We start from the raw sequence: 14,458 nt of genomic DNA, 5'->3' as shown, positions 1-14,458 counted from the left end.
CATGCCAACAGAGAGCGAGAGCATGAGTGAAGGGAAAAGGCAGCAACTCTTAACCAAGTGACATAATTGTTAGCCAAATTTGATGAGTTGAAAAAGGCACTACGAGGCAACATTAACTTGGTGTTAAGCACACACTAGCAGAGTGTAGGGCCTGAAGCAAACATTAGAATCAGGGTGGAACCGACACTAACAACTCAAGTATTGCACATGGGCGTATCGTTCAACCCTCCTGAGTTAGGGGGACGATTGATCCATGAGCAGGTAGCATACTCACACCCACCCAACAACTCCTTCAACTCAAGCCAACCTAGGCGATGGTTATCAAACACCACTGTATCAGCAACCAACCCCAATTGCCATGAAGAAGAGAATGCATTAGGGAGCTTAGTTTCATCCTATTAGGATTCAATGTTACCATGTTAGCTAAAATTGGTTGCCGCCTAGTTACTAATCCACAAAGGCTGCTAATATCAAACCCATAAACTATACATAAGCAAGATTGAATCCATTTAACACTATGAATACCCTACAAAATCCCTAAATTTAACTACACATTGAAGCAACTAAACCCTTGTAAAGTGCTAAAACCCTAAACGTTTTCCCCAATTTGTATCCGGTTAGAGTTCATTGAACAATAATTGAAGAAGATACTCACAATTGCTCGAGATTATAAAGGGCAAGACAAAGATGAAGAATGAACAAGAAGACAGCAAAGAGCTTGAAAACTGAAACTGGAAGAAGATGAGGCTTAAACCGAAGATTGAACACGCGACTCACTCTACTCTCTAAAACATTTTTGGGGGCCAGGTACTTATCATGACAACATCTAACTGATCCATCTTTGAATTTTTTTTCATGTTTTGTGGATATTTAATTTCCTCTAATATTAAGAGTGTTGGAGAGGTATAATTATGAGACATATCAACTTTTATACTACACGCTAACATTAAATTATCGGCTAAAAAAATATTATATTTAAGGGATAAGAAAAACAAAAAAATCCGAATTATAGAAATAGTGAGAAATTCCCTCACAGATAGCTACATATTCAAATTATTTTTCAGCATCTGCACAAACTTTCCACATGTTATATACACTGACTTGGCATACATCATTACACACACCCATACATAGTGTGTGATTTTACTAATTTACTAGTTTGTAATACATGTTTGAGGATTGGATGTAGTCCAAGTCTAAAAGTCATAAACTGTCTAAAGAAGGAAATTGTCAGCGAGAAAACAGAGAGTGCGTTCGTTCCCTGTCCGGCGGTGAGCCCTTCCGCAGTCATCGGATGGGCCTTTGTTAACCCAGTGTACGTTTGCTATGAGACCGGACTCCTTGATAAATTGGATTGCGGAGATTGCGGTGGCTTAGGTGAGGGGAGGGAGAGGGAGATCACGGTGGTTGGCTGGGCTTCGTTGGCTTCTTGCAGGCCTGGCCGGCAGGGTGGTGTGCTGTTGCAAATTTGGAGGCTGCCTCATGGGGATGAGGTCTGGGTGGCATGGCTTTGCTAGGATCGAATTGTTCTGATATGGGTACGGGTCCGGGTCCGGGAGTTGCTACCTCCTCGAGGAGTGATGTGGCTAGCAGAAGGTTGATGACGGCACTCCATCCAAAATGGTGTGGTGGCACAATGGGGGGCCCGTCGGCGGTGGTTGCAAGGTTGGGCAGAGTTTGGCTGGCTGCACGTGATCTTCATGTTTCTGTGGTTGTTGCTTGGGCTTGGGCCCTCTTTTTGGGCCTTGCCTGGGCTAGGTTATTTATTTTTATTTCTTTGTTTAGTTCTATTTGTTTTGGTTGGCTAATTATGTCTCGCCTTTGGAGTGTAATAAGTCCTTACACGTATTTTGTACGGTTAGTTGGGCTGAATGCCTGTATGTGCACTCTAAGTGCCTTGTCTGGCCTAGCGAGGCAGCGATCTATTGTTAAAGTGTCGCATCCTCCTAGTGGCAGGATGAAATTGAGTGTCGTCATATTTCTTCTCCGGAGGCAACATAGTATGAAAGCTGTGCATTTGGTAACCATGCTTCGTTGTAATCGAATTATCTTTCCGGTATGTCATCGCTATGTTAAAGCAAATGGAGTAGCCAGTAGTGCACTCTTTGCTAATTAGTGCTTGTTTGAATACATGTATTTTGTAGAGACTCCTGATATCATTTCAAGACGTACTCTAAATGCTTATTGTAATAAGGGGTTTAGGCTCAATGTCCCCCCTTGTATTCGACAGTTTCATTGATAGAGGCTTGAGGGTAGTCGCACCAGCCTTTTATTTAAAAAAAAAAAACATGTTTGAGAGTTTCTGTAATTTTAATCTCCTCTAATATTTTATTTATTAGGTTGAAAGAGTGGTACATATCTATATATCTATAGCCATTTAATTGAACCTACAAAAAGAAGAGCTAACTGAGAAGACTTTGTGATAATGGTGATGAGATTTGAATAATACAAATACGCCTATATTGTCATTAAAGGTGAGCCCTTGGTTTCCCTTATTAATGTCTCTTAAATAAACAAATGCATGAAAGCAATATGATCCTGACTAAAGCATTCGATACAAGTGAAACGATGACAATGAATAAGTAATGCATGTTGAGATTTTAGACATGTGAAATGTGCACTTAAAAAAATTAAAATAAAGGTTGATTTCATTTTACTTTATTTATTTATTTTTTATATTTTTTTATGGGAAGTGAAATTCACACTCTCATACTCCCCATTTTACAATTCACATTCTCTGTTTTTTTTTTTTTAATAACTTAAATTTCTGTTTTTAGTAATTTAGTTTTATCTTTTTATAAGAATTTCAACAAAAGAGAAAGAATAAGTGTGGATTTCACTCTCCTTTTAAATAATGCTCAAATACATTAGTTTGTAATCATGAATACATTAGTCTTACTGACCTAAGAGACAGCATATGAAGGACTGTAAGAGATAAATGCATCTCAACCATATGTATTAAATTAAAATGCTGAAATTATAACAACTTGAAATGTGCATTTATCCTCGACGGTTAGATGCACTTATTCCCTACAGTCTTTAAAAAACTATCCTTTAGGTGAGCAGCTTTGCATAAGTACATAACTTCACTAAGTACTAAAACAAATAAAAAATACACTACTCATATAAACCATAGGTTGCTTGATTTACTAATCAACCCTATAACTAAACATAAACTCCCAATTATTGAACAAAACAACTAAAAAATCGGAGTCTGAATAAACTTGTAAGTTGTAAAAATAAAAACTAAAAATAAAAAAAACTTTCCGATGAGAATGCAAAAATGTTATTAGTATATTGATGATCATTACAACTCCAAATGTTACAAGATATACAGTAAATCAGTCTACCATATTTGATATGAAATAATCTGGATCATAAGTATTAACATGAAATAAATTACAACAATTGACAACGTGTGTAATGAAACAATTAGCATTTACACATAATTCTTTCCATATCATGGCAGATTCTCAACACTCCCCCTCAAGTTGGAGAAAGTCCCAAAACTAAATCTCTCCCCAAGGCATTTGTGAAAATGTCTACAATTTGTAGAGAGTAAGAAACATATCTAGTGGAAATCAATCCATCTGGTAGCTTTTCTCGAACCACATGACAACCAATCTCTACAGTTTTGTTCTTTCATGAAAAACTGGGTTGGCAGCAATATGTAATGTAGTTTGGTTGCCATAATATAAAGAAGCAGACTTAACATGAATAACCCAAAAATCTTGTAAAATGTATCTCAACCAAGTTAATTCTCAACAAGTCATAGTTATAGCACAGTACTCGACTTCTGCTAATGAACATGCCACATTATTTTGCTTTTTAGATTTCTAAGAAATCAATGATTTACCAAGGAAAACACAATATCTGGTTGTTTACTTTCTTGTTGTTGGACAACTTACCCAATCTGAGTCACAATAAACTTTTAAAGCCAAATCATTTTTTAATGGAAAGAAAAGGCCTCTACCCGGATTTCCCTTAATAAAATGCAATACTCTCATGAAATCTTCTATATGAGTTTTCCTTGGCTGGTTAATGAATTGGATAAGAATCTGAATAGAAAAGACAATATTTGGTCTTGTCACAGTGAGAAAAATAAGTTTTCTAATCAATTTCTGATAACTTGTGGATCTTTAAGTATTTCCCCATTTATAGGCGTAAGCTTTAAATTTTGTTACATAGAAAAATGATATGGGCGTGCTCCTTTTTTGGACGTGCATCAAGTAGAATATCTAATGCATATTTTCGTTGAGAAACAAAAATTCTTTTTTTGGACCGTGAGACTTCTATGCCTAAGAAATATTTAAGATTGTCAAGATCTTGTATGCGAAATTTCTTCTGAAGAAATGTCTTTAACGATTAAATGACTTTGGGATCATTTCCAATAAGCACAATATTGTCAGCATAAATGAGCACAATAGTAAAAGAATTACCAACCACACATGTAAATAATGAATAATCAGCTTTCGATAGTCTGTAATCAGCTTTTTAAATAGCATTGGACAATTTGGAGAACCGAAAAAAAACATGCAATAGCATAAATACTAAATAAATTTGCAATAATCTTCAATGTAAATTGTAAACGGAGAGCAGCTGATGCCTTGTTAGATTTCAGAATAATTTATGAATCATAATAGCATTCATAACTATTGGTTCTCTTTGAAGAATTGTAATTAAATTGATAAATTTTATTCAATAAAAGTTATTTCCAACAATGAACGATTCCAAATACTAAATCGCATTAAAATTTGATCAGGTCAACTCAACCCATTCGAGTTTAATTTTGCTTTTAAAAAAAATTAGGAACTTTCCTTGGTAAGGGATTTAAAATTTGAAAAAACTTTCCAAAAAACGCAGCGGGAAAACAATTGGCGGTCACTCTTTTAATTGACAAAAGCCAAAAAGGAGAAAAACCAAAACTCCACTCTCGCTTCCCATTGGCCCATTCAGAAACACGCGGATCGTAATACAAGGTCCCACAACCGTCGATTACAACCCAATCCAACGGTCACTTCTCTCCCCGGCTCTTCTATCCCCTCTAACAATTACAATAAATCACCCACTATAAAAACCCAACCCTCCCACGAAATTCTCAAATCCACTGTCCGAAAATCTCCCAATTCTCTCTCTCCAATTTGTGAATTCTCTCTCAAAAGGGTATCAGATTCAGTGCTCAGATTAGGTTGAAATGGAGACTGGCGGTGGTAAGATCAAGAAGGGCGCCGGGGGAAGGAAGGGCGGTGGCCCCAAGAAGAAGGCGGTGACCCGCTCCGTCAGAGCCGGCCTGCAATTTCCGGTCGGTAGGATTGGCCGTTACTTGAAGAAGGGAAGGTATGCTCAGCGTGTCGGCTCCGGAGCTCCGGTCTACTTGGCCGCCGTGCTTGAGTACCTCGCAGCTGAAGTAAGCTCATCTATCTCTGTCTCTCTTGCATTTCTAAATTTAGGGTTGTGGTTCAATTGTGTTAGTTTGAAGTTTAGGGTTTCTTTTTTAAATTTTGCCCCAGAATTTTGACCTAATTTGGTTTCTGGGTTTTGGTCCAGGTGCTGGAGTTGGCCGGAAATGCAGCTCGGGACAACAAGAAGAACAGGATTATCCCAAGGCATCTGTTACTGGCTGTGAGGAACGATGAAGAGCTTGGAAAGCTTCTTGCTGGGGTTACTATTGCTCATGGAGGTGTGCTACCCAACATCAACCCAATTCTGCTACCCAAGAAGGCTGAGAAGGCTGGAGGAGTTGCCAAGGAGCCCAAGTCCCCATCGAAGGCTGGCAAGTCACCCAAGAAGGCGGCGGCATAGATTCTGTGAATGGTTGCTTGTTTAGGGTTTAGTTTGAATTGGTCCATTTGTATGTAATCAATCTCAGTATCCAGGATGTTGCTTTTGTTATTTGTAGGGAAAATTCCAAGGAAATTTAAAGCTTTTGTTATCGTTACATGTTAGTGTTCATCATCAAGTCTAGGAACTTTTTGGATTTGGTTTGGGATTTGATCAATGAAACCCCCTGTTTCTGTGATGTTTTGTGTTGATGGGTTAGCTTTATGATTGCTCAAAGTGTTTTAACATCCTTTTCTTGTTTGCTTTTCTCAAGCATTTCCAATCTGCACGCACAGTTGTTTATTCCTTGTTGCTTTTGCCTTTCATATCATATTGGTGCTGTTGGGCATTGATTCTTGGCAATGAATTGTGAGTCTGTGGATGAAAAAGTGCTTGATTCTTGATGTAGTAGGAAAATCTATCTGCCGAGGGGTTTTGCTGTTAGGTGACATGAATTCTGCTTGTTCTTTTTGTGTGATAATTTGGGGTTTTGACATAGCAACTGCTATGACGAAAAGAACCAACTCTCTAAGCTTCGAGAGGAATTGATTAGATGATATAAGGGACAGTTGGACTAGTCGAGCTGTTGCTATTATTGATGCAATGTTTACCTTCAATTTGAAGTATTGCACTATGGGTAAGATTACAGATTGAATCATACCCATCTATTTCTGAAAGGAAAATGGGGAAAGATGTAGGTTGGCTGAGGTCATTTGCTGAAGCAGCAGAACCTTAACAAAAGCAGATCATGTTAAGTTGATAAAAACGTCCTTCTGTTGATCATGAAGTATGAAGTTGAATCGGCTGCGTCAAATTAATGTGTATTGTAATAGTTGATTTATTTTTCTCTTTGTTATGTCTAATGTCTTTAAAGGAGTTTACATCTTATTTTACTTAATTGATGTTTGCTACGAAGAATGACGGTAACAGAGGGTGCTTTTGAGGTAGATATTGCATTCAAACAAATATAAGTTAATTTATAACTATAGTTGCACAAGTTTCGTGCCATTTTAGACCAAAAGCCATCTCACGCTATTTTTGCTGTTGCACACAGTAGTTTTCTTAACCAGTAGCCCAGTACTCTAAAATTCCTTAACAAGTACTGGTTGAGTGGTGTTTTAATTTTGCCTTGATAGATGGGAATTCAATGTACCCCACTATGTGAGTTTCTGGAGGAAAATAATAGCATAATAGAGTAATAACCACTATGACTGTTGGTCTTCTCATTTTTCTGGTATTGTGATGGTGGACCCTCATATCCTTGCAATAATTTTCTGTCGCCAAATGTTTTGCTAGTCATGCGCACACCAAATGTATAAAGCATGCATTATACCAAAATGATGTTTGCATTCATCAATTCTGCACATTTGTGTTAAATAAGTAGTCATAAAGTTGTAGCGAACATTTTTTTTGTTTGAGAATGAAAATTACATATTATTAAGCAACTTAGATACATACATCAGTAGCGAGTATATCGGAGAGTCATTGTGGCCCATCCTCTACTCAAACTTGAAATGCAGGAAACAAAAGCGCTTTTCTAGTTAACAAATGTACTGTCTGATTACACTTCCTAGGGCAATATGTACAAACAACTTAATTGAAAAAGTGAAACAAAGTCTTCACCTCTTCTACTAAACAACTTTCAACAGATAAATCAGAGTCCTCCATATTAAGATCATTAATCACAGATGGTGCATTAGATTCAAGAATGATGTTAGAGAAATGAAAGCCTGCTTGAGAGATGACCCGGAGTCCCAAAACAGCCGTATACAACTCTGTAGCTTTTACACTAAAGTGTCCCACTATTCCTTTAGAGGCCGCCAACAACAGTTCGCCATTTTTACACCCAATCCTCTCTAACCAGCAGCAACATTTACACCCCCATCCACATTTAGTTTGAAAAAAGAATAATGTGGTTTTAACCAACCATCACATCTAAGCACAGGTGAATAATGTAACAAATTCAGGGTAGATATATATAAAATAACCAGCTGGGTTGTAATGTTGCATCTTAAAACCAGCCTAAGGTATGACCCACATAAACACGAGAAATTACAAAACGAGGTTGAATCTGAAATGGAATATGAAGTTGGTCCAAATCATGTGAAGACGTCAAGTGACTCAAGCCAATGAAAGTGTCTTCAATCAATTTATTGATCATCTAAATGAAACCAACTTTGCCGCATGCCTGCAACATTTTATCCCCAACTCGCCAAAGATTACAGCGGCTCTTGTTGGTACTTGGTTCTGTAAATTTAAATTACCGAGAAACGAACATATGAAAGGTTTCAAAAGCAATGTAATTTTCCGTTTAAGAGTATGCTTTTGTTACTGGTTAACGCTAGCACAAGTGATCCTCAACCATCAATTGATATATAACTTATAATGAGACTCGCATCAATCAATAGCTAGTTCAAAGTTTTTTTTTTTTTTTTCTGTACCGTACGATCTTTTTTTTCTTCCTCAAGAGAGGGCCAATATGGAAGAGACGTTTTACACTTCTACAGGTGGTAAAGCTAGGTATTTTCGAATGATGGCAAATTCTGGGATGATGTTCTCCGGACATCCTCCCAATCCTCGATCTTGTGCAAAAGGCAGAGAAGGTGGCGGCCTCCAGAGAGCCCAAGTCCCCCAAAAAAGACCTGAAATTCTCCTGCATTCCTGCTTGTTTAGTTTTATACTTTTTTTGCATGTCTTCTTTTATTCGGATATAAGGACATTGTTTTATTGATCATCAATTTTAGATACCTTGCTCGTAGTGGTACTATAGAAAAATAATGACAGATAATTTGAGCTTGAATGCTTGATATATATTGCAGTCAGCATACAAGTATGACTATTGTTGTACAAGAATATTCATGCCATTGTGGGGCAAAAAAGGTTTCATACTATTTTTGCTGCTGCACACAGCAGTATACTAAGGCTATGTTTGGGGGGGCTTTTTAGCTCCCCTGCTTATAAGCACAAGAGGACGATGCGTTTGGTTAGCTGACTTATGCTCAGCTTATTCTAAAAGCCACTGCGGCTTCTCTCGAAAAGGAGAAGCTGCCTGACCCCAGCTTTCAGAAGCCAGAAGCCAGCAGCTTACTGTAGCGGTACTTACTGTAGCTAAATGAATGTTTCAAAATGGCAGATTCTATCCTCCCTTGGGAGAGGCAATTACGGATTGCCATCAAGCCTTCGAGATGAGATTAGAGGCCGCACAGCATTTTCATCTCTATCCCATCTCCACTCTCCCTCTGACGCCGCCGGGCTCTCATCACAGACGCCGCCTCCCTCTCCCTCTGACGCCGCCTCAGCCTCTCATCACGAAAACCCCAAGCACAGAGAAATCGAGCCAAACACCATCACATCATGACCTGAACCCACATCCTCCCCCAATTTTAGATCGGGAAGCCAGCTTTTCTTCATCCTCTCTTTACTACAGAACGCATCCTGGTGAGGAAAAGCTAGTTTGTCTCTCTTGATTTTCAATCTCCCAAATCAATTTTTCTTTCAGCTTGGTTGAATAAAATTTCAAAAACCTGTTTGGGTTCTAGTATTCATTTCAATTTCAAGATTATGTGTGTGATTTACAAACTTGGGTTTGATTTCTGGGCAACAAAACGTAAGATTTGGTTGAATTTGTTTTTCAGACTTCATGTGCTTGTGATTTTGTTTGATGGGTTTAATTCCTCTTCTATGGTTTTGGTATTCAAGCTCTTGTATTTAGTATTCAAGCTTTTGGTATGCAAGCTGATGTAGTTTTCGTGTATGATACATTATAATCTTGCATCTCGGGTTTGATTGCTTCTGATAGGGTTTGCATTTTATTGATGCTTTTGAGTGTAAGAATTTGAAATGAATGTGAACAATTGAAATTGAAATATGAACAAAAAGGAATTGAAATTGAAATATGAACAATTTCTGTTTGAACAAAAAGGTCAAGAAATTGAAATATGAACAATTTGTGTTTGTTATAGTGTAACTGCTCAAAAGTAGTGCAGGGCTAGCTATCCTCATAGCTTAGAAGGATATATATATACACTTTTAAGTTACCCATACTTATAGCTTAGAAGTACATGGAGAGAGAGAGAGAGAGAGAGAGAGAGAGAGAGAGTTTAATGCTTTAGCCAATTAATAGGCATCTCTGGTTACAAGAGGCAGCAGACGTTATGTATCTGCATGCTGAAAAAATTGCAGCAGTACACTACAGCGTACGTTCCACACTACCATGTATGAAAATTATATATTATCATCCAGCTTCTTTGAATCTTTTGGAATGGTTTCAGTGGAGCAATCATGCTATGTTCATGGTTCACAAAAAAAAATGAAAAATAAAAATGTTGATCGATCATGGTTAATAACCGAAAATGATTAATTATACCCCTTTTCTTATTCGGTTCTATGGTTGGGTAATAATAATGAGCTTAGTGTTTGCATTTTTCTTCTGAATACATAATCCAAGCTAGACAATTTTTCTTCTATTTGGTGCAAGTATTAATAGTAAATTGTTGATATGCATGTAGGTTTCCCAGCACAGGAAGCTAGCTAGCAGGTAGCAGAAAAAGAGATCAGATCAGAAAAGTGGTGCAGGTCTCATATTATAGCTAGTAAAGGCTTGCAATAACTTGAGGTATTGTTTCTTTAATCCTTGAGGAGATGAATGCTTCTAATATATGTGGTTAATTAGAGAGAGATCGATACTTCTTGATTTGTTAAAGAGTTGTATTATGATATCTTTTTTTTGGTCTGAATAATACTTCATTAAACAAAGCAAAGAGAACAAACATAAACCCAGAAAACATCTTAAACAAAACAAATTGATTTGTTATATGACTGGAGGGTTAATCTCATGCATATGCACATTAGCTAGTTGCAATAGCTTATTATTAAAAGCAAATTCCAGAGATTCCTTATTCAAAGGTTTGCTAATGTATGAGCTGAGATTGAGCAATATTTTCCTTCTCTGGCTAACAAACCCAGCTAGCTCCTATTGATCTTATCAGCTTGTCTAGTTTAATTAGGAGAACACATGGAATTAAGGCAATACCGTCTATGTCTATATGTTACTTTTGTTAATGAACTCAAGGTTGTTTATGATCTTTCAACTGCATATATTTATTTTATTTTTATTTTTAAATAGCTGGGTCAGCCTAACCGTAAGCATTTCTCGTAGGTGCTCAAATGGTGATGAAGAAGAAGACAAGGAAGTTGGTTGGAAATACCTTCATGGTGATGTTTTCAAACAATTCCTTCAAACATACCACTGTTTTGTGCCGTCTTGTTCAAGATCCAAAGACACCGATCTGGAAAACCTTGGAAAGGATGTTATTCATCATTCTTGAATTATTGATATGGATTTTGAAATACCAAAGTTTTGTACAGATACTTGATTAGATTCAAGCAGATCCTTTTTTTTTTCATTAGTCCATTTGATCAGAGAGAACTAATCTGCATTTTTTGATATGGTTGTTTGGTTGTTCTCTGGTGACTTCTCTTTGCACTTGATTTGGTTGGATGACAAAATTTTCGCAGTTGGTTTGTTTGCTAATTTGATTAGGCTCTTTATATTTGTAACATATTTGCTTACTTGATGCGAACCAAAAACCAATTGTTATTAATGTTACTAATATATTTGTATAAGTTATTTTTAAACTTGTCCAATATTAATCATATATGGTCACCATGATTTATAAAAATTGAAAGTTAACAAAAATTAATAAGGACATAATAAAGATTAAAAATAATAACAAGAGCATTTGAAGAACTTTGTATTACCAAACAATCAAAGCAAAATAATCTCTCATGTCCAATTTGGTCATTCCACAAATAAAAAGCACAAGCCAGTTTGATTTACCAAACACTTTGTCACTGCTGCTGCCACTGACAACTCTTATAAAAAGTCAGTTTACCAAACACTCAGCAGCTTTGCTTTTCAGCCACTTATTCTCAGAAATAAGCAGAAGCCAGCTTTTCTGAAAAGCCCAGCCATACCAAACATAGCCTAAGCACATATGTTTTCTTGGCCAATAGTATAAAATCCATAATCAAGTATTGGTTATCTTGAAGTATGGATGTCTTAGTTTAATTTGCTGTAAAGAGATGAGGATAGAATGTGTTCAAGAATGAAAGTTTAGTGCATAGGCTTAATGGAGGAAACTAATAGGAGATTAAAGCAACAGGCTAGTCCATGACATCTCTTAAAAACTAGCATGCATGTTTCAGTTATAGAGACCGCGGATTCCCTTATCCCTCCGAGTATTCAATCCCATAAAGTTGTGATATTCATATTAATAGTATCATGTATGTTTGCACGACTCTTTACTAAGTCACTGCCTAAATCCGCATTTAAGAAATATGTTGCAAGCATTGGTTTGCGAAAGTTATCCTAACTCTCATGATCGTAGTCATCAGGGGGAGACGCAGACATTAGGGGGAGATGTCTACATATTGATCTCGAAACATGAAGGGTGTGTTGTGGTCTTTTCCCCCTTCGACTGAGGTTATTTTTGTCCCATTGAGTTTTTGTTACTCTGTAAGGTTTTTAATGAGGCAACTAGAGGAGCACCACGTTTGGGCGACACAAGAGGGAGTGTTTAAGTAAATCCATAATATTTGTCTGGCCCAAACTCTATATTACTTGTGCAAGTTGTAATATAGTTTATGTTAGAGATATTCTCGGAGATATTTGTAGATATCCAATCATTGTACCATTATGTTTTCATGTACAACTCTACTTCTATGCTTGTAATCCTCTATATAAAGAGGCTCTTATTATCAATGAAAGTATAACAAATTCTCTCCCAATTCAGTTTTCCTAAAATAAAAAAAAATAAAATGCGGTAAATTACTTGGTGATCAACCGGAAAATGATACATATTTGCCCAAAAGTTTTCTCTGTGCAAATGCAAGGGTCAAACTGCTAGTTGTTAGTTGTTAGTAAAAGTAACCATTTATTTATCTTGGATTACTTTAGAACGGTTGTAAGTGATAATTAATTATTCTATCATTTTCTTTATAGATGAAGAACCCAGATTCCGACTTAAATTTGCTTGCGATTCATTGCCAAAATGAAAATACTTGGATGAAACGTTTTTCTGGGTTTCGGGGATTGATAGACACGTTGCAATCCTTACTGGGCAGAAATCAAAAAATTCACACAGAAAGCACAATTTTAGTTACGCAGTGAAAATCTCAATTTTGAGATTAAAAACACTGCGGGGTTCTTACTCTTGAGAACCCAAATAAAATCAATCAACTTATTGATGAAGGATATGGTTCTTTACAAACACATATAGCTCTCTACGCGGCAACAATCTCTAGACTCACTAGAGAGGTGCTTGTCTTGAATCTTGACCTTCTTCTTCACTTGAATGATCTGCAAATATCGCTCCACTTGCACCACCAATCTTCTCTACTGATCTCGAGAGAATCAATGCATGTATATGAATGAACAATGAAACACTTAGACACGGAACAAGTGTTTCATGGACTCCTATGGAACTCTTTCTAAGCAAGCAAGACACATAATAATTCTTGCATCAAAATCCCGACACAATCAACACTGCTTTTCTGAATATATTGAGGAGAAAATAAATTCTCAACAATTAAGACTTAACCCTAATTGGACTCCTACTAGGAAACATCTTTTAATAAAAGATATCCAATTAAAATAAACAAATCCTAAATCACCTAGGACTTCAAAAGCACGATTTTATTAGTTGAAAAATATCTTTGTAAAATAAAATCTAAAAACCAAAAGATATTTTCCAAAATTGGACTCCCAAAAACGTAGGGTTGACTCGGACTAACTACGGGATTGCAACACATGTTGCAATCCCGTGCTTATGCATGAGATACAATTACCTAAAATTCTCCGAAATCAGTTTTGATGAACTTTGTAGGCTTCTTCAGTGCTTTGTATAGGGATGCCAACACATCAAGTGTAAACCTTAAACATACACAAAAGTTTAAAAGGATCAAATAGTGGCATTTGCTGGTACAAACAAACTACTATTAATTTCATACAGACTTCATGCAGCCATTTTCCTTTGCACACTAATATTCTGACTATCTTGAGGGTTTAATGTTTTTTTTCCTTCTTTTATAAAGAGGATCAAAAGATTTCACTCTTACTTCCATGGTGATTTGAGTGTTTAATGTAGTTTTGTATAAAATATAAGAACCATGGGAGTCATAGTTCAGCCTTGAAACTGAGAATGAAATGTTTGCAATGAAAAAAGTGCATCAATTATAGGTAATGAGATTTTGGAGCAAACTAATAGTAGAAATGAGGCAATGTTACAAGGGGGTACTTTTGGAAGTGCATAACATATATGAGAGAGAATTTAGCCTTGAGAGTGCACAAAAGGGGCTCAGATGCCTATGCTTGTTGTTATATATAAGAGAAAAATGTACCATCAGTGCCTCAACTCTTGGGCACCGGTCAAGTTGATACTCGGACTCTCAATTGTATCAATGTGATAACTGAACCCATATTTTGCTATCAACGAGGTACTTCCGTCACATTTCACTGACGGCTCCGTCAGATGTCTGACATGGCAAGCATGTGGACCCCAAAAATGCCATGAAATGACTTAAATGACTCCAGACTCTACCAGACCTTGATTTCCCGCCATTTTTCCATAGGGGATGA

The 14,458-nt window shown here is 36.8% G+C and overlaps 1 protein-coding gene and 1 long non-coding RNA gene across 2 annotated transcripts; both read left to right on the top strand.

Moving 5' to 3' along the window:
- The first annotated feature begins 5,087 nt into the window (after positions 1–5,087).
- On the top strand, positions 5,088–6,019 carry LOC112165543 (histone H2A). Its single transcript, XM_024302092.2, has 2 exons — positions 5,088–5,407; positions 5,548–6,019. Exons 1-2 carry the CDS (start codon positions 5,195–5,197, stop codon positions 5,800–5,802), a joined length of 468 nt encoding a protein of 155 aa, XP_024157860.1. The 5' UTR covers positions 5,088–5,194; the 3' UTR covers positions 5,803–6,019.
- Positions 6,020–8,941: 2,922 nt separating this feature from the next.
- On the top strand, positions 8,942–11,046 carry LOC112167866. The gene is made up of 3 exons (XR_002923975.2): positions 8,942–9,258; positions 10,329–10,435; positions 10,979–11,046. It is a non-coding gene; the product is annotated as an uncharacterized LOC112167866 (long non-coding RNA).
- Positions 11,047–14,458: the final 3,412 nt, after the last annotated feature.

The sequence above is a fragment of the Rosa chinensis genome, chromosome 5 (assembly GCF_002994745.2).
Source record: "Rosa chinensis cultivar Old Blush chromosome 5, RchiOBHm-V2, whole genome shotgun sequence".
In the NCBI taxonomy this organism is placed as follows: domain Eukaryota; kingdom Viridiplantae; phylum Streptophyta; class Magnoliopsida; order Rosales; family Rosaceae; genus Rosa; species Rosa chinensis.
Note: the sequence above shows the minus strand (reverse complement) of the source record. Positions and strands in the feature narration are given on the sequence as shown.